The 20,307-nt window shown below is 36.0% G+C and overlaps 1 protein-coding gene across 3 annotated transcripts in view; it reads left to right on the forward strand.

Annotated features, from left to right (window-relative positions):
- The window catches only part of PIK3C2G (phosphatidylinositol-4-phosphate 3-kinase catalytic subunit type 2 gamma), a 646,925-nt gene that overhangs the window by 344,939 nt on the left and 281,679 nt on the right, over nucleotides 1–20,307 (forward strand). For all 3 annotated transcript variants that reach the window (XM_058282853.2, XM_071210197.1, XM_071210198.1), the window contains 3 exons: nucleotides 4,871–4,993; nucleotides 7,914–7,947; nucleotides 11,041–11,236. In XM_058282853.2, the coding sequence (XP_058138836.1) occupies nucleotides 4,871–4,993; nucleotides 7,914–7,947; nucleotides 11,041–11,236 (353 nt within the window). The remainder of the gene's footprint in view (nucleotides 1–4,870; nucleotides 4,994–7,913; nucleotides 7,948–11,040; nucleotides 11,237–20,307) is intronic.

Genomic DNA, 20,307 nt, shown 5'->3' on the forward strand with positions numbered 1-20,307 from the left:
AATTTGTACAGAGTTTCTATTTAGGATGATTGAAAGTGTTTGGAAATAGATGGAGGTTATGGTAGCACATTATTGTAAGTGTAATTAATAGCTCTGAATTAGGTGAATGTCGTTAAAAGGGGAACTTTAGGTCAAAGGTGCTACTAGAATGAAAATTAAAAGATAAAACATAGGACTTTATAATAAAGTGAACCCTATTTTAGATGATGGATTTTAGTTAATAGTACATGTATTAAAATGTACTTTCGACGGCGGACTTGGCCCTGTGGTTAGGGCGTCCGTCTACCACACGGGAGGTCTGCAGTTCAAACCCAGGGCCTCCTTGACCCGTGTGGAGCAGGCCCATGCACAGTGCTGATGTGCACAAGGAGTGCTCTGCCACGCAGGGGTGTCCCCCGCGTAGGGGAGCCCCACGCGCAAGGAGTGTGCCCCCTAAGGAGAGCCGCCCAGCGCGAAAGTGCCCAGGAATGGTGCCGCACACATGGAGAGCTGACACAACAAGGTGACACAACAAAAAGAAACACAGATTCCCATGCCGCTGACAACAACAGAAGTAGACAAAGAAGACACAGCAAACAGACACAGAGAACAGACAACCGGGGTGGGAGGGGGAAGGGGAGAGAAATAAATAAATCAATAAATAAATCTTTAAAAAAATTTTTAAAAATTAAATAAAATGTACTTTCATGACTTTCAGAAAATATATGACACTACTACAAGGTGTTAATAATAAGGTTGCATATGGGGAAAATACACCTAATATAAACTATGGATTATAGTTCATAGTATTTTAATAATCTTTCATTATTTGTAAACATAGATAACTACTATTTAAAAAAAGAGTACAATTACAAAAAAAGTGTTATCATCAATTGTTACAAATGTTCCATACAAAGGTAAGGTGTTGGTGGTGGAGTGGGACATGGGAATCCTGTATTTTATGCATAATTGGTCTGTAATAACTTCACTAATAATTTTTTTATTGCTTCTTCCTAGTAACCTCTAATACACTGTCCCCAAAATTATTAACAAATTGCCAGTGAGGACTTCAGAGAAACTTAACAATTCCTGCCACTGATGCAATATTTCTATCAGAATCTAGTTAACTTTTGAACTAATTGTAAAGTAGATGGATATAGATTGAGTAAAATCTACTCATCCTTCAAAATGTCGCTTTACTTCAATTGTGACTAGTAATAGAACAAATTGTAGCACTGAGGTGAAGAAAGTGACCACAGTAGTTGCTGAGGGTAGGGAGAGGGAAGAAGAGATGTGATGTAGGAGCATTTTTGGGACTTGGAGTGGTCGTAAGGATATTGCAGGGTCAGATGCTGGACATTATATATCCTGCCATAACCTACTGAATGGGGAAGAGTGTGAAATACAGTGTAAACTATAATCTATGTGGAGCAGCAGTGCTCCAGAATATATTCACCGAGTGCTATGAGTGTGCCCCAATGATGGAGGAGGTTGTTGGTACCTCTTATATTTTTTAATGTAACTTTTTTTGTGTGATGTATATATCTTCGAAAATACAATTTACAAAAATGATGTGGTGGATGGATGGGGAGTGGGGTATATGGGAACCTCTTATGCTTTTTATGTTTTTTTCATGTTTTTTAATGTAACGTTCTTTGTGATCTATTAACTTTAATTTTAAAAAGTGTAAAAAAGAAACATAAAAAGAAAGAAACATCTTATCTGGTCTGAAAAAAAGATAAGCCAATCTAGTCCATGACTCAGAGGCTGTGTAAATTGTATATCCAGAAGAATTTGGTTTAAGTATCTCAGTGAAGAAAGCAGGATAATATTTTTCTCACACTGTCCCTCACTAAGGCCCAAATCCAACTATATTCATTCAGGCAGAGACTAAAAATGCCATCTTTCAGTAGTAAGAACAGGGAATATAGGAGTTTAATCATGTATATTGAGCTTTTTAAGAACTGAAGTGCTCGGTAACAATCAAATCTCTTGTTGGAATTTCAGAAGTTCCAGTCTCAAACATAAAATTTAAGGAGGGTGGAGTCCAGAACAGAATTTAGGAGCACAGAGTCTCAAGTCAGGGAGATGTTTATGCTAACCCTCTACCACTATGGAAGTTTTTCATTCTGCCTCCCAAGAGTTCATGTTATTTATCAATACAGTGTAAAATATAATACAATGATTTTTTTAAATTAATGAAACAGTGGAAGTAATGTGCTTAGTATAGTGACTTGAAGATAAAGTTTCCAAGAAAATATAAGTGTAGGTGTTATTTTATTGCTATTGCTTGCTGCTAATTTCATCATTATTACCAAAGTAGTAGATTGTATAGGATCCAGAAAAAAAAAGTCACAAAAGCACCTTTGAATTCAGAACAGAATATAAGAAGAGAGAGGTGGGAAAGGAGCAAATTTAAAAATCATAAGAAAAAAATAGGACAAAATTAATAGGCAACAAGTTGGTCACAAAAGGAGAATCAAGGAGATGAATGAGAGAGGCTAGGTCAAGTCACAAAAATGATAAAACACAATTGCAGAATTGAAACCTACTGCAGCAGAAATACAGGGCAGAATTGAATACTAAGGTCAAACCTATTATATATAGTACACTCCCTGACTTAAAGAATAATGAAAAAAGAAAAAGTGAAAGTAGATCCTAGATACGAAAGGTAATCACTAGCCAGCATAATTTGTGTTCCTAGTGAGATGGAAAGCACTGGAGGTTTTAATAAAAAGAAATACATGATCTTTTACTTTGAATATGCATGGAGAATTATACGATACATGAAGAACATATAAATTATACATACAAATTAAAGAATGATCATAGAGCACAGACTCTTACTAAGCAGTAAGTTAAGGAACAAAACACTGCTAGTAGCATAGGATCTGCCTGTGTGCCACTCACATCTCCCTACTTCTTCATAAGAAGAACCCTTTGGGGAAAAGTATTTTCACCACCAAAATATATTACTTAGAAATATATTGTTTAGATTTCCTTACTTTAAGTCTGTGTAAATGGTTTCAAGTTATATCTACTTACAAGCCTTGTATCTTTCACCCAATACTATTTGTGAGATTCATCCATATTGTTTCATGTGGTGGTGACTTGTTCATTTTTGTTGCTGTTTTTAAGTTTCTACCAGGTGGATACACCTTAATTTACTGATGGATTCTACTGTTGATGTGTGTTTGTGTTATAACAGTGGTTCTTCTGGGCATATGCTTTAAGTCATAGACTTAAAAGGTAATGCCAAACACTTTTCTAATAAGGTTGTACAAATTTCTTGTTTTATTTTCTAACTGTGTAATATAGTCCAGGATTTTAAAATTTTGCCAATGTCAGGTAAAGTTAATAATACCTTATTTTGGTTTGAATTTGCATTTCCCAGTAATGTATTTGTGAAAATTATATTCTTTACTTTTTTAATGGAACATTCAACTGTCCTTTTTTGCGACTAATATGTGGCAAATTTTGTCCATTTTTTTTGTATTTCTGTAGTGACTAGTGAGTCGAGTTGCTCTTCATGTGGTTACTAGCCATTCATGTATCTTCTTTGTCAAACGTCTGTTCAAAATTGTTTGCCCACTTTTTGTATTACGTGGTTTTCCTTCTTGTTATGGAGTGGTAAGAATTCTGTTTATATTCTAGATGAAATCCTCTGGGAAATACATGTATTGCACATATTTTCTCCCAGTTCGTGGCTTGTTTCTGTTTTGTTTGCTTGTTTTGTTTCATTTACTTTTGTGTATTTCACTGAGCAAAGTTTTTCATTTTTGTGAAGGTCATTTGTTTTTTTTATTGTATGGTTTGTGCTTTTTTGTCTCATATAGTAAAGATTTGCCTACCCAGTTTTCTATAGATGTTCTCTAATGCTCTAAAATGAATAGAGTTAAAATCTTTTTGTGTTGTGAATCCACATCTTTGTGGGAACAAAGGAAAATTTCTTTCCAACTCTATCTCAAATTAACTATTCTAATCCTCTGTTGGGATGACTGTGGCAGTGGCAACACAGCTGACATGTTTTGAAAAGCAACCATTTTTATGATATGTGAAAGGTACGTAAGGATATTGTTGAGTGAAAGGTGATTAGCAAGGAAATAAGAAAGCAAGAAATAGTTCTCATCATAATTAATGGCAATACATGGAAAATAATAAGCTGTTAAAAAGGCAAATATATAATATATTAATGAAAGCTTGTTTGAGATCATGTGTAAACTGAAATATAAAAAGCTCTTAGAACTGTGACCATAAAATCTATATATAACTATCATAAGTGTAATCAGAAATTTTGATTTTAAGAAGACTTGGTCATTATTGTAGAATATACTTGTCACCAAGGATTTTTTTTTTAGAAACATCCATTGCTTCTAGGACAGTGCAATCAAATGATTACCAAAAACTGCAATGCCATCTTCATGGTTATCCACGTTTGTTCTTAACCTTAGGATATGGCTTTTAATGTTTGTCATCCTGTATACTGATTTCAAAAACAGATGCATTTTGAAACTATCATGTGTCTGCCATCAGTTGCCTCCTTTTCAAAGTATTTTTGCAGACACCACAGACTTAGTCTAGGCCGTTTCTCTCTCGCCCCTTCGCTCAGTGCCTCTGCCTCTCTCCCTTCCCCTGTCCCTTTTTGTAATCTCTATCTCAGTCACTCTCTCTCTTTCATTCTACTTCAGGTAATGGTAACTCATGCTTGATATTTATAATTTTAATAGTTCCTGGTTTTGACCTGTCACACTGCAAGTTCTGGCTGGGGTAACCACGCTTCAGAGTCACAGTTCATTCCATCTCCTTTTCATGGAAGGAGAGGTAGTTTGAAGATAAATTAGTGTCCCCCAGATTTCAATAAACAGTAAACTGTGACTCTTGTCATCTACAGCAAAACGTGGATAATATTATCGAAGAAGTTAAAAAAATATGCAGTGTTTTGGGGTGTGTGGAAACCAAACAAATTACAGATGCCATAAAAGAACTAAATCTAATTCTTCAGAGAAAAACAGAGGTAAATATGTTCATTTATTACACAGTAGTTAATTTAAACCTAAATTCAGTAATTAAGGAGAGTGAAAGACTTTTGACTAAGGACGGTGTGTGTGAATGCATGCATGCAAGCAAGCTGTAAAATATATTTCCATCATTTGGGGGTAATGGCAATTTCATTCTATTATGCAAATGAATTTAATTAAGATACAAGGAAATTTCTTACACATTTGAACTTTGCAGCTACACTCTAACTTTCAAGTGAAACTGAAATCATCCTACACCCCTCCATAGATGGATGTGCTTATATAATAATGTCTGAATACAAGCATTTATAGACTCCTCATGTCTGTTGTGTGCACAAGTGTGTGCAGGTATAAATGTCCGTGCACTTGTGCACAAGCACAAATATAAGAAAGCAAAGAAGATATCAGGTTTTGTGGTGTCATGCTGAATTAGCCATGCACACTACATCTGAGTTCTGAGTCAGGACAGCAAAGTGGTGCTAAGAATTGGAACAATTATAATGCTCGCAAAAAGCTCATATTCACATTTCACATTTCTTATGAACTTATAAGCACTAAATTGAAGGTGATTTTTCTTTGTAGTGTGTTATACCTAAAGATTTCTTTATCTTGTATTTCAGTAACACTTAGATGATTTTCATGTGTGGAAAGGAACAAAAGAGTTGGCAGTTATTGGTTTTATTCACTATATGTCAGGGGCCAAAATATTTGCCCCCCATAGACAGATCCTACTTACTTTGGGCAGAATTTAAAAGTTCACTTTTCTATATTTTCTGCATTCATATTCCTTCCCCCGGCCCGCCCCCCCCCCCCCCCCCCCCGTTGTCTGTTCTTTGTGTCCATTCGCTGTGTGTTCTTCTGTGACCACTTCTTCCTATCAGCGGCACCGGGAATCTGTGTTTCTTTTTGTTGCATCATCTTGCTGTGTCAGCTCTCCATGTGTGCGGCACCGTTCTTGGGCAGGCTTCACTTTCTTTCGCATTGGGCAGCTCTCCTTACGGGGCGCACTCCTTGTGTGTGGGGCGCCCGTGCAGGGACACCCCTTCATGGCACAGCACTCCTTGTGCACATCAGCACTGCACATGGGCCAGCTCCACACAGGTCAAGGAGGCCTGGGATTTGAACCGCAGACCTCCTATGTGGTAGGCAGTTGCCCTCTCCATTGGGCCAAGTCTGCTTCCCTACAATCATATTCTTTCGTTCATCTCCTTTTACTTCCTACCTTAACTCTGAGTGCATGTATGTAAGAACGTTGGCACATGTAGTAAGTAATCTTTACAGAATTTGAGCAATAACCAAGTGCAGATAACCATGCCAGCACAATCCAATCTATCCGCCCACCATACACCTAAGATAAAGAAATATTATGAAGTAAGGATCTTCTGCCAACAGACTCTGAAATCTGAACAGCCTTCCTTTTTCTTGGCTGCAGTTTTGGTCAACTTGCAAAAGACTATTTCCTGCCTAACAGGGAAGTAACTAGGTGCTTATTAAATGTAAGTTTTGGCATGATAAAGAATGATACCACAAATGCAGTTGTACTCTAGTTCATGTTCCCATCCAGGACTGGAAACAATTTTGCATCCTTCAAATTATGTTTCAGAAGTTCATATAATGTATATCCTTTAAATGTGCATGGAATAGAAGAACCACAAGATGAAAATATATTTGCTCACGTCGTGATATAGGGGATGTCACAGTAAATTTACAGTGCAACTCTATATTTCTAGATACATTGAATTCTAGTTAATTCAGTCTAGCATCTGTAATAATCTCACCCTCATAGATGGGGGAAAGATTTTATGTGTAGTTGTTAAGTCGAGTGGTTGAACTATGCTCAGATGCCATGTTTACCTAATACAACTGAGTTGAATGGAATTGATTCATGGGAATGACCCTTTTAAGTGAAAAGTTGTATATAAACTCAATTGTATTTTACTATAATAGAGATGTTCCTTCTTTAAAGGAATACTGTAGCAAACTCTTCATTACAGGGACATAGCCATTTCCTAACATTTGTTTGAGAAATCTGGCCTTTATTTAATTGGGTTTACTTAAAAGCAAATTTGTTAAAGCAAAATTTTAAAAGGTTAGTGTCAAAATGGATATTAGAAATTTGAATTTTTTGGGGGCTGAAATATTTTTAGTGGATTTGTGGATCACCTTATATAGATTTCATGATAATGAAGTTATAATCAGCAAATCATAAACCACCAAAATAATTCTAGCCTTCCAACAAAGAAAAAAATAAAGTCACACTACTAGTTGACATGAACTTATGACAACAAAAGGACTTAAATGATAACAAAAATGAAATGCAATAAATGACATTTATTTATTTATTTAAAATAAATTTTAAAAATTTAGGGTGTGATGGAAATTACATTTTTTCTCAAGTGTTTTAAATCTCCTAAAAAGAAAAGTGAAATGAAGGTATAGAGTGAATCTCTGTAATTTTCCCACTTCCATCCAGCCTTCCATTCCCTGCTGCCCAAAGCTTGTATCTGAATGACTTCTAATGATAAGAACCGGACATGCTGAGCAGACAGAATTAGAGATGTTCTTATATTAAAAGATCAATCACTGTCATAGAATGGGAATGGAGCTGGGGTAAATTCTGTAGAACTGTTCTGTTGATATTGGAGAGGCTGGGCCTCTTCTAGCAATTTCATTTTTTAAAAGTCAAATGACCTAGATTGTTCATTATAACATTCAGAAAGTTTTCCTTTCATTTTACATTTTAGATTTTCTTTTCTCTGTTTAATCAGGAACATCGATAAAAGACTTGAAAAAATTTTGGTCTTTTCATCATGCCAGAGAAATTTCAATACTGAGGTTTTTTATATTATAGGCTTAATAGTTTTATGAATTTGTTTTCTTAATAACAAATGTGTTTTTGCACCATTTTTTTTTCAGAATTTGCATCAGAATTCAGAGACTTCAGCAAAAGGTAAAACACACATGTACCTAAATGCTAGAAAATAATAATAACTATAGAAAACATAAATGTTAAGTGCTAAAGCCAATTTTTATCCTCCCTGCACACACACATACACACACTGACATATGAAATACTTTCTGAGGGAAAAAATGATTTGCTAAAACCTTTCTACTGATAAAAGTGATTACTGAAAGTAAATAAAATTCCACTCTATTCTAAACTCTCGGTCTGGAATAGAAAAAATATCTACAAAGTATTGTCTGAAATTATGATCATAAACATTCCAAGCCAACTGCTGAATTTTATTACTTAGTTAATTATATTTGCATATGTCAGAAAAGTTGCATGTATCTGTGTCCAAAGTTACTGATAACTGAATTCTATCTTTATTTGAAAGACCAATCTAGCATAATAGGTAAGAGAATTAGGTTCTGGAATAATTAGCATTCACAGAAGATCTGAGCCTGCAAAACTGCATGCCCCAGGAAGACTTTGATTCTAGAGGCCGTGGTAGACAGCGTGATGTAGGAAGAAGAGCCTGGCCTTGGGAATCAAGCAGAACTGGGTTTGAATCCCCACTCTGCTGCTTTGTAACTCTGTGATCATAGACAGCTAAACTCCTTGAGCCTCATTTTCCTAATCTGCATAAATCTGATAGAATTTAATGTGTGGTCAGAGTTGTCCTTGGTGTAGGTGGATTGTATTTAGCATAAGGACTCTCTCCAAGTATCTGCAAGGAAATTGTCTGACTCTTGAATGACTAAGAGGCTTCTGGATTCAGTGGGGTACAGATAGTAACCCCAATCTGCCCTCCACCTGTCACTCATCAGTGAGTTACATACAGAAGGATATCCTCTCATCCCCACGCCCATCACTCAAAAGAAGACTTATTCAACTTCCCCACCTCATATCACAAAGGAAAATAGGGTGGCAAAGGATATGGAGAAAAAAACCTATGCTGGTATAAAATTCCTAAGCCCAGAACACCATAGAGGAAAAGAAGGGATGGGGACCCCTAATAATATTATTAACACAGAATCTGAATGGTAATGTGTGACATGCACAAGTTGGAGCATGCCACAATTGAATGAGGCTTTCCTTCCTTTCTATTTGGAATGTTGGAATGTGGCTTTCTCCCCATGTTTCTCAGGGTTGGTATTTGAGATCCCACAAGACAGCACAGGAATCCTTAAGACTTATATTCTATGCTAAATCTTCCCAGACTCTAATCAATGACTTTTAATTGCATATACTATCATTATGTCTTTATTTCATGGTATTATGCTTCCTTTTTTCAGAGTAAATTGAGATGTGATAAATATTATTTCACCATATTTCACCATCAAGTCCAGTGTCTTCATTCCTTAATGCATTTCTGATGATGCTATTCAAAATGTATTCTTAATCCAGAGTTCTGGAGGTATAGCAGATGAAGAATGGCCCTTCTTTCTACAACTCAAAGAAGCCACATATAACCAAGAACTGTATTTATGCACAAAAAAAGTATAAAGTATAGAGTTTAAGTAATTATTGAAACATTTAAGATTCCCCAAAAATATGTACTGGGGTTTGAATTACCAAAATCTTTGACCCAACTTTACAGTTTATTTTAGATGTGTATCTATTTGCACATCTCAAGATTTGGAATTATTAAAAAGAAGTAGGTGCCTCAGCTTCAGAGTACCAACAGTACAATTTTGGGGCCTGGAAGTAAGATGTTTCCATAAATTTATAATTCCCAGCCTCCTGTCATTGAAGAAAAACCCTCCTGATTGCCCTCCGGAATTGATGAGGCCTCTGTGATGCCTATTTTTATACTACTTTACTCCTCTGCTTCATTAATTGCTAGTGCTGATTTCTCAGGAAATTTTAATTAGGGCTCTTTTCACTCCACTTGTCCCCTCAGGCTGTTTTAAAGAAAGGCACAATTTGAGAAATATAGTAAATAAATAAAATCTGGTTTTCATATAAATTTTGATCAGAGTTATGAATAACTAATTTAATAATAGCACGTGCTGAGCAACAACAAAACATTTAACTGTGGACAGAGGACCCAAGGCACGAGTTGTGGGATGCAGCCCCGTGCTGAAGCCGCCTTCTTTTCTGAGGTGTCCAAATAAATGCCTGCACATCAGAACACTGCAAACTGTTAAAGCAAAAAGCTACCTCTTTGTACTATTTCTTTTTAAAAACAGCCAGAAACAAAAAGCAATTTATGTTTCAGAAATAATTTATGAGGAATTTACATGTGCTTGAATGAACAACATAACTGAGTGACTTGACTCAGCACATGTGAGAATCAAATCACAGTAGATCTTAGAAATGTAAATTCTAATGATGTGCTTAATGTTCTCTCTACACTAGTAATGGCCTTTATTTTAAGTCTTTCATGACAAGTCACTTTTAGGAATAATGAATAGACTCCCTTTAAATAATTAATGGATAACACTCATGAAAGCCTTGTATTTTGAATTTAATAAATATCATATACCTTTTGTTCTTTTTCAAACTTGTTTCAGGTCCCAACCATGAGCTGTCATTACGCTTTTTTTTTTTAGGAGGTACTGGGGATTGAACCCCAGATCCTGTACCTGTGAAGCAGGCGCTCAACCACTGAACTACACCCACTCCCCTCATTCTGCTTTTATATCAGCACAATATATTAATGTTCCATTAATAGTAAATAAGATATCATAATCAAATTTATTTTGATTAACTGTTTAGATTGGCTTTATCTGAAGTATTTTTAAGCCATTTGATTTCATTTTAGTCTGAAAATGGAAATCTAAGCAATCATAAATTGGAATAAAAATATTGCAAAATACAGTTGATCAGAATGCCAAAATTAATAATCTGAAAAAGTCTGATTTATGATTAAAAGGCCATACTTTGAAAATTTGTACAGCTGAAGATATAAAAGCCTAGTGATACATACGCTACTAGCAGTTAATACATCCACAGGCACAGATGGTTAATCAGTTTTCGTTTGGAGGTCATTTTAACTAAATTTTATTTAAATTAGATATTTCAAAGCCAAATTGATGGCTTGTGATCACTATGGTCCTTTACGTAGGCCTGATTTCTATGCCTTTCCTCCCCCAGGCTTGATAGAGAAAGTGACAACTGAGCTGTCCACATCTATCTACCATTTAATTGATATCTATAGTAGCAGCTTTTATACAGATTTTCAGCCTGTTAATGCACCTGGAAGCATTTCAGTTGTAAATCCTGGCCTGGATTCCCACCTTAGCTTCACAGTTTATGCAGCTCACAACATTCCAGAAACTTGGGTGCACAGGTTAGTGGTGGTAAGGTTTTTGTTTTTGGATTTGGTGTGAGATTTTGTGTGTGTGTGTGTGTGTATGTAGAATGCTTATTTATTTTTATCAGTGAAACACTAAAAGCCCAGGTTAGTGGGAAATAATTTCAAACAAAGAATTATACACTATCTTCCTACAAAAGGATTAATTAATTTTTCTATATTTTCAAATTAATCTATCGTATTCTTAATTGTATTAGCAAATATTTCATAATTTGGAAATTAATCACCATAGAGTAACTTATTCTTAAATTACATGTTTAAAATTGAGATTCTCAATGGATATAGCATTCCCTTCCCAAACCCTTCTCCTGTTAACTTTGTTAAAAATAAATGCTTGTTATCAATATATCATTTTGAAATATAAAATTCTCATCCTATTTAGTGGTTGCCATAAAATTTTCTTTTTCATGTTAAGATTTAAAAGACTAATGCCATTTAACAGAAATCTCTCAAAGAGTGAGAGAAAAAGAGAGGAAAGTAGGAAGTAAGACAGGGAAAAGATAGGGAGAGAGAGGGCAGAGAAACACATACGGGGAGACAGAAACTACTTAAAAATAGAAAAAAAAATCACTTTGATTCCCATCATGTTGTGAGTGGTACAGATTTTTTGAGATTAGTATCTTCATAATTCTTGGAATTAACTAAGAATCTTTTTGAGTTTGGCTCAGGGTTTCTCATGAGTTGCCATCAAACTGTCGGCCGTGCTGCAGTCACCTCCAGGCTAACTAAGGCTGAAGAATCTTCTTCCAAGTTCACTCACCTGGTTAAAGACCATGGGTCCTCATGGCCTATTGAACTGATGGCCTTTATTACTCACCGCAGGCTTGTCTGAACATCCACAGTCAAAACAGTTGGCTTTCCATAAAGCAAGTGATAGAGGGAGAAGGTGCATGAACAAGAACGCATCAAAGAAAAGCCAGAAGAGGCAAGCTTTTATAAACTAATGTCAGAAGCAATGTGGCATCACCTCCGCTGTATTGGTACACTGTGGGAAGAGGATACCAGTGAAGGGTCTGAATGCCAGGAGGCAGGATCACTAGGGACCCTGCTGGAGGCTGCATTCCACACCTGGAAATGGACATCAAGGAGGAAGTTAGGACAGTGCTTTCTCCAGAAACATTAGTGCTGGACAATAGGGAAAAAAGAATTTAACCAAGTGGCACCTTTCTCCCGGGCCTTAATTATTAGGACCAGATTTCATACCCATAAAAGAAATTAATTTATTAAGCAATAGATTTCAGATACAGAACTCTAAAATAAAAATAGTTGGTGAAACTTTCACAGTCAAATCAGAGGATTGGAAATTGAATTCTTATAAACTCACGTACCCTGCCTGCAGAGAAGACCCCATTCAAGCCATGAGCAGTGCTGATGTGCGCAAGGAGTGCCCTGCCACGCAGGGGTGTTCCCCACGTAGGGGAGCCCCACGCGCAAGGAGTGCGCCCCGTAAGGAGAGCCGCCCAGCACGAAAAATGTGCAGCCTGCCCAGGAATGGCGCCGCACACACAGAGAGCTGACACAACAAGATGACGCAACAGAAAGAAACACAGATTCCCGTGCCGCTGATAAGGATAGAAGTGGTCACAGAAGACCACCCAGCGGGTGGACACAGAGAGAAGACAACTGGGGGCAGGGGGGGTAGAGAAATAAAAAAATATTAGTAAATCTTAAAAAGACATATAAGAGTGTATCTCACTTAGGATAAGTTGATTATTAAACAAATCCTTTCCATGACTCATTGCAGTGTCTAACAGGCCTTAATATCTAACCTAATCTCTTATGATACAAAATACAAATTATCTCATAAAACATTATCCTCTCTGATAGAAAAATCATCGTATCCTTCAAAAATAATCTTACATTTTTATTTATATATTTCATGATGCTCATTATCTTAATAATTGCTTACTATTATTTACCCCCTTTTACAATGTTAATATGACTGTGAAATTTTTGAGTGGAGGTACTGTATCTTTTTTTTTTATCTCTAGTCCCCAAAATATTTCCTAGCTATCACTTAGTGCCCAATAAAGATTTGTTTATTTCATATGAATAAATTCCCTGGAATAGAGGAGTGAGTCAGGCTTGGTGTGGGTGGAGTCAAAGAGGATATCACAACGAGGAGGATCTCACAAGGGGTGAGGGTGTGGATGAGACAACTCTGTGAAAGTCAGTCCACAGCAGTCAGCAGCAGGGGCAGAATGGCTGCCCAGAGTGGTGGTTAAAATAGTGATTAGAAATAATTGCTAAGAGAAGAGCAGAATCACACCTTAAGATAAGGATATACTAAAAAGTAAGTAAAACTTATTTTTAAAAATCCCTTAAGTAGAGTACCATGGTTTGATAAATAGAACTCTGTGAAAAGTAGTTATGTGTAAATATATAGTAATGCATATTATACAATAAAATGTACTCTGCAAAAATCGTTTTACAATATTTTTAATTATGAGGAACTTTGTGTGCACATGAGCAAACTAAAAGCCTTTGTCCTCAGGAGGATGCCCTCTTTGTGGGGAAGATTTGAATGGCACAGAGAGGATTCTTTTCCCATAACCTTTATCATTAAAAGGTACACAGGTACAGTCCATGTCTACCATTCATTTCACTAAAGTCTCATTTTCAAACTTGACTCATCACATTAGCAGATTCTGCAATGTATGGGAGACAGATACACTGTCTCCTGTGCATATGTAAACCAAAAGTTGATGAATGGACTGGCACGATTAACTCTAAATCCAAAAAAAAATTGTACTAACCAGAAAAGTCTCTCATGGTATTAAAATATTCAATTCAATTCACTGAAAAGATGTAACATAATAAAAACTTGACAGAAATGCAAGGAGTTGATGAGAACACTGTAATATGGGTGATATCAACATTCCTCTCTCAGGAATTAATGGTGATATCAACATTCCTCTCTCAGACAAATTGGGAAGAATATAGAAGAATGGGCCAATATAGTTAACAAGCTTGATCCAATGAATTTGCATTGTATCTGACAGGAAATAATTTGGAAATACAAATTCTTCTCAAGCATACATGAAACATTTATTTTAATAAGCGATCAAAAACTAAACAATAAACTGAGTTTTAAAAAATGTCAAATAATTTCCAAGATGTAGAAAGCACACCTTTTCTTCAATTAAGTTAAAAAATAATAACAAAAAACATATATTTGTAAATTTAAAAATGTAATTTATAATAATTCATGGTTCATAAAAGTGATTATGGTAGAACTTAGAACATATGATTCAAAGATAATAAAAATAAGGGTAGATTGTGGGAAGATGGTAGAGTAGGGAGCACGTGGATTTAGCCCCTTCACCAGAACAACTATTAAACAGGCAAAAACTGTCTCAGACAGCTATTTTGAAACTCCAGAGGACAATAGAACACTGTATAGCATCCAGGGAAGAGTGGTAGGAATAAGCCGATAATTTATGGTAAAGACCAATTGTTCTCTCTGTAAGACAGTTACTGGTGCCAACCTCCACTCTCATGACAGGTCACTATGGGGTCCAGCCCTGGATAGCTTGCTGGTAACAGGGACATAAAAATCCTCTTTCACAAGGCAAGGGGTAGGCACAGCCTATCACTGATCACAGTTTTGATTAGCAATTTTAGATCGCTGACAGCCTGGATCTGAGGGTGACCATGGCTCCAACCCACCATGGACAAAGATGGATGCAAAGGAGACATAAAGATGCTATATTTCCTTAGGGCTGTGGGGGACAGTTTGTTGTCCCCCACAGCTACATTTGCTGGGCAGGCCAAGAAAGCTCAGATTTGGGGAGCCATGGAAAAAGCCCCTGGTGCCCTTCCTGAACTCCTCCCCAGGGCACTTTAGAGCTGCTCTGCAACCCCTTCATGGGCCCTTCACCTTCTTTCAGCTGGGAAAGACTAACTTGGGAAACTCCTCTCCAGTGTGCCTTCCCTCCACACAAAAGCAGCTTGAGACAATGAAGGAATGTAAGAAAGTATAGAGGCAAAAGGTCTAGAGCAAAGTCCTGCTTTATTTTACTTTTTTAAAAAGATTTATTTTCATTTATTTCTCTACCCCTCCCCATTGTCTGCTCTCTGTGTCCATTCACTGTGTGTTCTTCTTGGTCTACTTGCAATCTTGTCAGCGGCACCAGGAATGTGTCCCTTTTCATTGTGTCATCTTGCTGTGTCAGCTCTCCGTGTGTGCGGTGCCACTCCTGGACAGGCTGCACTTTTTTCTCACGGGGCAGCTCTCCTTGAGGGGCACACTCCTTACATGTAGGGCTCCCCTATGTGGGGGACATCCCTGCATGGCATGGCATTCCTTGTGCACATCAGCACTGCATGTGGGCCAGCTCACCACATGGGTCAGGAGGCCCTGGGTTTGAAGCCTGGATGTCCTATGTGGTAGGCGGACACTATCAGTTGAGCCAAATCTGCTTCCCTAAAGTCCTGCTTTAAGTACCCCTGGAGAGGGAGGTCTGATTCCTGGGAAACAGCAGGCATTCAAATTCCTGTAAACAGAGAAAGTCTAAAGCAACTAATAAGCACAAGCCCAGGACAAGACACAGGCCCACAAAAGAACAGAGGACTCCACACACTGAATTTGCCTTGGGCAGATCTTCCTGACAGGAGGGCTGAAGTTCAAGAAAATCTCTGTCTTAGCCCCAGCTGGTTGCAAAATCAAGAAACAGATCTCTCAGAGAATAAATCTCTGAGTTAATATTTTAAAATGCAGAAATTTATAGTGAGCAAGAAAAGACTATAACACAAACAAAAAAAAAATAGGAAATGATGAGCCACCCAAAGGAAGAGGATAAAATTCCAGAAAACACCAACAAAGAAGACTTGAATGTAGACTCAAAGACAAGATACTTGAAATGAGTCAGGTTGAACTGCAGAAAGAAAAAAGAATTATAAAGAACAAAAATAATAGCCTAACACACATCTGGGACACTGTCTAGCATACCTATATATACATTATGAGAGTACTAAAAGGAGAAAGATGAGAGAAAGGGGCAGAATGAATATGCAATATATATATGTGTATATGTGTGTGTGTGTGTATATATATATATATAAAATGACAATTTCCCCAACTTAGCAAAAGACATAAAAATGCACATCCAAGAAACCCAGAGAACACCAAACAGGAAAAGCATGAAGTAAAGTATAACCTATCATATATTCACCAGTGGAACGGCTACAATCCCCCAAGTTGGTCCCAATATTGAATACAAAACAGAAGAGGAGATTTCTGAAAGCTGCAAGAGAAAAGTAACATGTTATGTACAAAGGAGTCCCAATTAAACTGAGTACCATTGTCTCATCAAAAACCATGGAGGCAAGAAGGCAGTGGGTTGAAATACTTTAAATGCTAAAAGAAAACTACTGTCAATCAAGAATTTTTTATCTGGCAAGACTTTCTTTCAAAATGTGAGTGATATTTAAGGTATTCTCAGATAAACAAAAGTGAGGCAGTTGATCATCACTAGACCTGTCCTATAAGCATTGCTAAAGGGAGTTCTTCAGACTGAAAGGAAGGGACACTAGACAGTGGTTCAAAGCAGATTAGGAAATACAGATCTCTGGCAAAGGCTACCATATGGGTTATTATAAATGCCATTATAATTATATTGTATTATTTGGTCTGTAATTATACTTCTTCCTGCAGGTGCTAAAATGCAAATGCATAAATACTAATGGTAAATCTGTGGTTTCAAATATACAATGTAAAAAGATAAAGGTAGTGACAAGAACAAAAAAAGTGAGGAGATGGGGGTATAGATAAAATACATGCATATGCTATTGAACTTAAGTTGGTATAAACCAAATATGATAGTTATATATTTAGGATGTTAAATTTTAACCCCATGGTAACCATGAATAAATTGTATGAAAAATATATCCAGATAGAAAAGAGAAGCCACCTAATATGGTACAACACAACAAATCTAAATAAATAAAATGTTGGAATTAATGAAAGAATTTAGGGCCAAGAAAGGTAAAAGATTTACAGAAACAAAACAGCAAGATAGGAGAAAAAGTCCAAAAGTATGAGTGGTGACTTTAAATGTAAATGGATTAAACTCTCCTGTCAAAAGGCAGAGATTGACAGAATAAATAAAAGAGCATGACCCAGTTGTTTGCTGTCTGCATGAAACTCACCTTAAATACAAAGACACAATTGGTTTGACAGTGCAAGATTGGAAAAAAATATATCATGCGAGTAGTAACCCCTCAAAAAGCTGTTGTAGCTATACTAATAATAGATAAAATAGACTTTAAGTCAGAAACAGTTACAAATTGCAAAAGCAGCCCTTCTATACTGACAGAGGGATCAATTCCACAAGGAGATGTAATATTTACAAATATATATGTACTTGACAGCAAAGCCCCAAAATATGATACAGATACTGACAGATTTAAAGGGAGATTACAGTTCTATATTAATAGTAAAAGACTTTAGTAAACCACTTTCAGAATGGATCTTCTAGTCAGAAGATCAATAAGGAACTATAAAGATTTGAACAATACTCTAAACCATCTACACCTACCAAACATATATAGAAAACTTCACCCAACAACAAGAGAATACACATTCTTCTCAAGTGCACATGGATCATTCTCCAGGATATATCATGTTAGGTCACTAAACAAGTCTCAATAAATATATATTCTCCCTATTTATACATGATATTATGCTGTATACAGAAAATCCTGATAATCTACAACAAAGCTCCCAGTACTAAATGAACTCAGAAAAGGGTTGGTTACAAGATCAATACCAAAAAAAAAGTAGTGTTTTTATACACAGGCCATGAACAATCAGAAGAATTCAAGAAAAAATTTCCAGTTACAATTGCAATATTCCGAATCAAATATCTGGGAATAAATCTAACCAAGGAGTACAAGGCTTGTACACAGAAAACTACAAAACATTGCTCAAATAAATTTTAAAAGACCTAAATAATTGGAAGAATATTTCTTGTTCACGGTTTAGAAGAGTAATTAATGTGAAGGTGTCAATCCTATCCAAAGCAATTTATAGATTCAGCGTAATTCCAATCAAAATTCCAATAACCTTCTTTGCAGAAATGGAAACAACCTCAAATTTATATGGGCAGGTAAAGAACCCCAAATAACCAAAGCCATCTTGGAAAAGAAGAATGAAGTTGGAGGACTCACAATTCCCAATTATTACAAAGCCATAGTAATCAACACAACATGGTACTGGCACAAGGACAGACATATACACCAATAGAATCGAATTGAGAGCTCAGAAATGAAACCCCACATATAGACAAATGGAATTGAATTTCGATCTCAGAAATCAACCCTCTCATTTATGGTCAACTGATTTTTCACCAGGGGGGCATAGACCACTCAATTAGGAAACAATCATCTCTTCAAACAATGGTGCTGGGAAAACTGGATCTCCATTTTCAGAAGAAGAGAAGGAGGACTCCTACCTCACACCTTACAAAAAGTCAATTCAAAATGGATGAAAGGGCTAAATATAAGAGCCAGAACTATCACACTCATAGGGGAGTATCTTTAGTACCTTGTGTTTAGGCATTAGTTTGTTAGACTTCACACCAAAGCAAAAGCAACAACAACAACAACAAAAAAAAATAGAGATATGAAACCTCATCAAATTAAAGCCTTTTGTTCCTCAAAGAATTTTGTCATGAAAGTAAAATGATAACCTACACAATGGGAGAAAATATTTCAAAACCACATATCAAATAAAGGTTTAATATTCAAAACGTATAAAGAAATCCTTTGATTTAACAAAAAAAAAAAAGACTAGTCAGCTGGAAAATGAGTAAAAGACTTAAAAACACATTTCTCCAAAGACGATATACAAATGGCCACAAAAAAAAAAAATGCAAATATGCTGGACATCATTAGCCATCAGAGAAATGCAAATCAACATCACAATGAAATACCATTTCATACCCATTAGAATGGCTACTATAAAAAATTGTAAATAACAAATGCTGGAGAAGATACAGAGAAATAGGAACACTCAATCATTGCTGATGGCAATGTAAAATGGTATTGCCACTGTAAAAGTTGTTCGCCTGGTCCTCAGAAAGTTAAGTAAAAAATTACCATATGACCTGGCAATCCCATTACTAGGTATATAACTGAAAGATTTGACTGAAGGGACTCAAACAGATATTTACACACTACTGTTCATAGTAGCATTATTCATGATGGCCAAAAGATGGAAGCAACCCAAGTGTCCATCGACCTATGAGTGGATAAACAAAATGTGATGTATACATACAGTGGAATATTATTTAAATATAAAATGATTGGAGTCCTAATACATGTGACAACATGGATGAATCTTGAAGACATCATGTTGAATGAAATAAGCCGGACACAAAAGGGCAAATATCGTATGATCTCACTGATATGAAACAATTAGAATAAACAAATTCACAGAGTCAGAATCCAGAATATGGATTACTAGGGGTCAGGGTGGGGATAGGGAATGGGAAGTCAAGGCTTAAAATGTACAGATTTCCTATTTGGAATGACGGAAATGTCTTGGTAATGACTGTAGCACAACATTGTGAACATAATTAACAGTACTGAAATATATATCTGAATGTGTTTCAAGAGGGAAATGTTAGGGTGTATATATGGTGACAGAGTAAAAATTTTTTTAAAAATCTGTGGAACTATACTTCACAAATCGAGAACCTTAAGTTAAACAATAGACTATTTCTAATAAGTTAGTACAATTATTAAAATGTGCTTTATTAAATGTAACAAATATTCCACACCAATGCAAGGTGTTAAGAATTTGGTGGTATATGGGAATCCTGAATATTTTATACATGATTTTTTTCTAAACCCACAACTTTTCTAATAAAGGGAAAAAAATTATAATTGAAAAAAAATTTTATATAAGCATATGGAATACAACTAAAGCTACTCCTTAAGGGAAATATATAGCCTCAAATACACTTATTAAAATAAAAAAAATACTGGTAAGCATGTCACCATTTCCCTTATGCCCTTTGTTATATTTTGCCCAATTTAAGGAA

Source organism: Dasypus novemcinctus, chromosome 20, assembly GCF_030445035.2.
Source record: "Dasypus novemcinctus isolate mDasNov1 chromosome 20, mDasNov1.1.hap2, whole genome shotgun sequence".
NCBI classification, from domain to species: domain Eukaryota; kingdom Metazoa; phylum Chordata; class Mammalia; order Cingulata; family Dasypodidae; genus Dasypus; species Dasypus novemcinctus.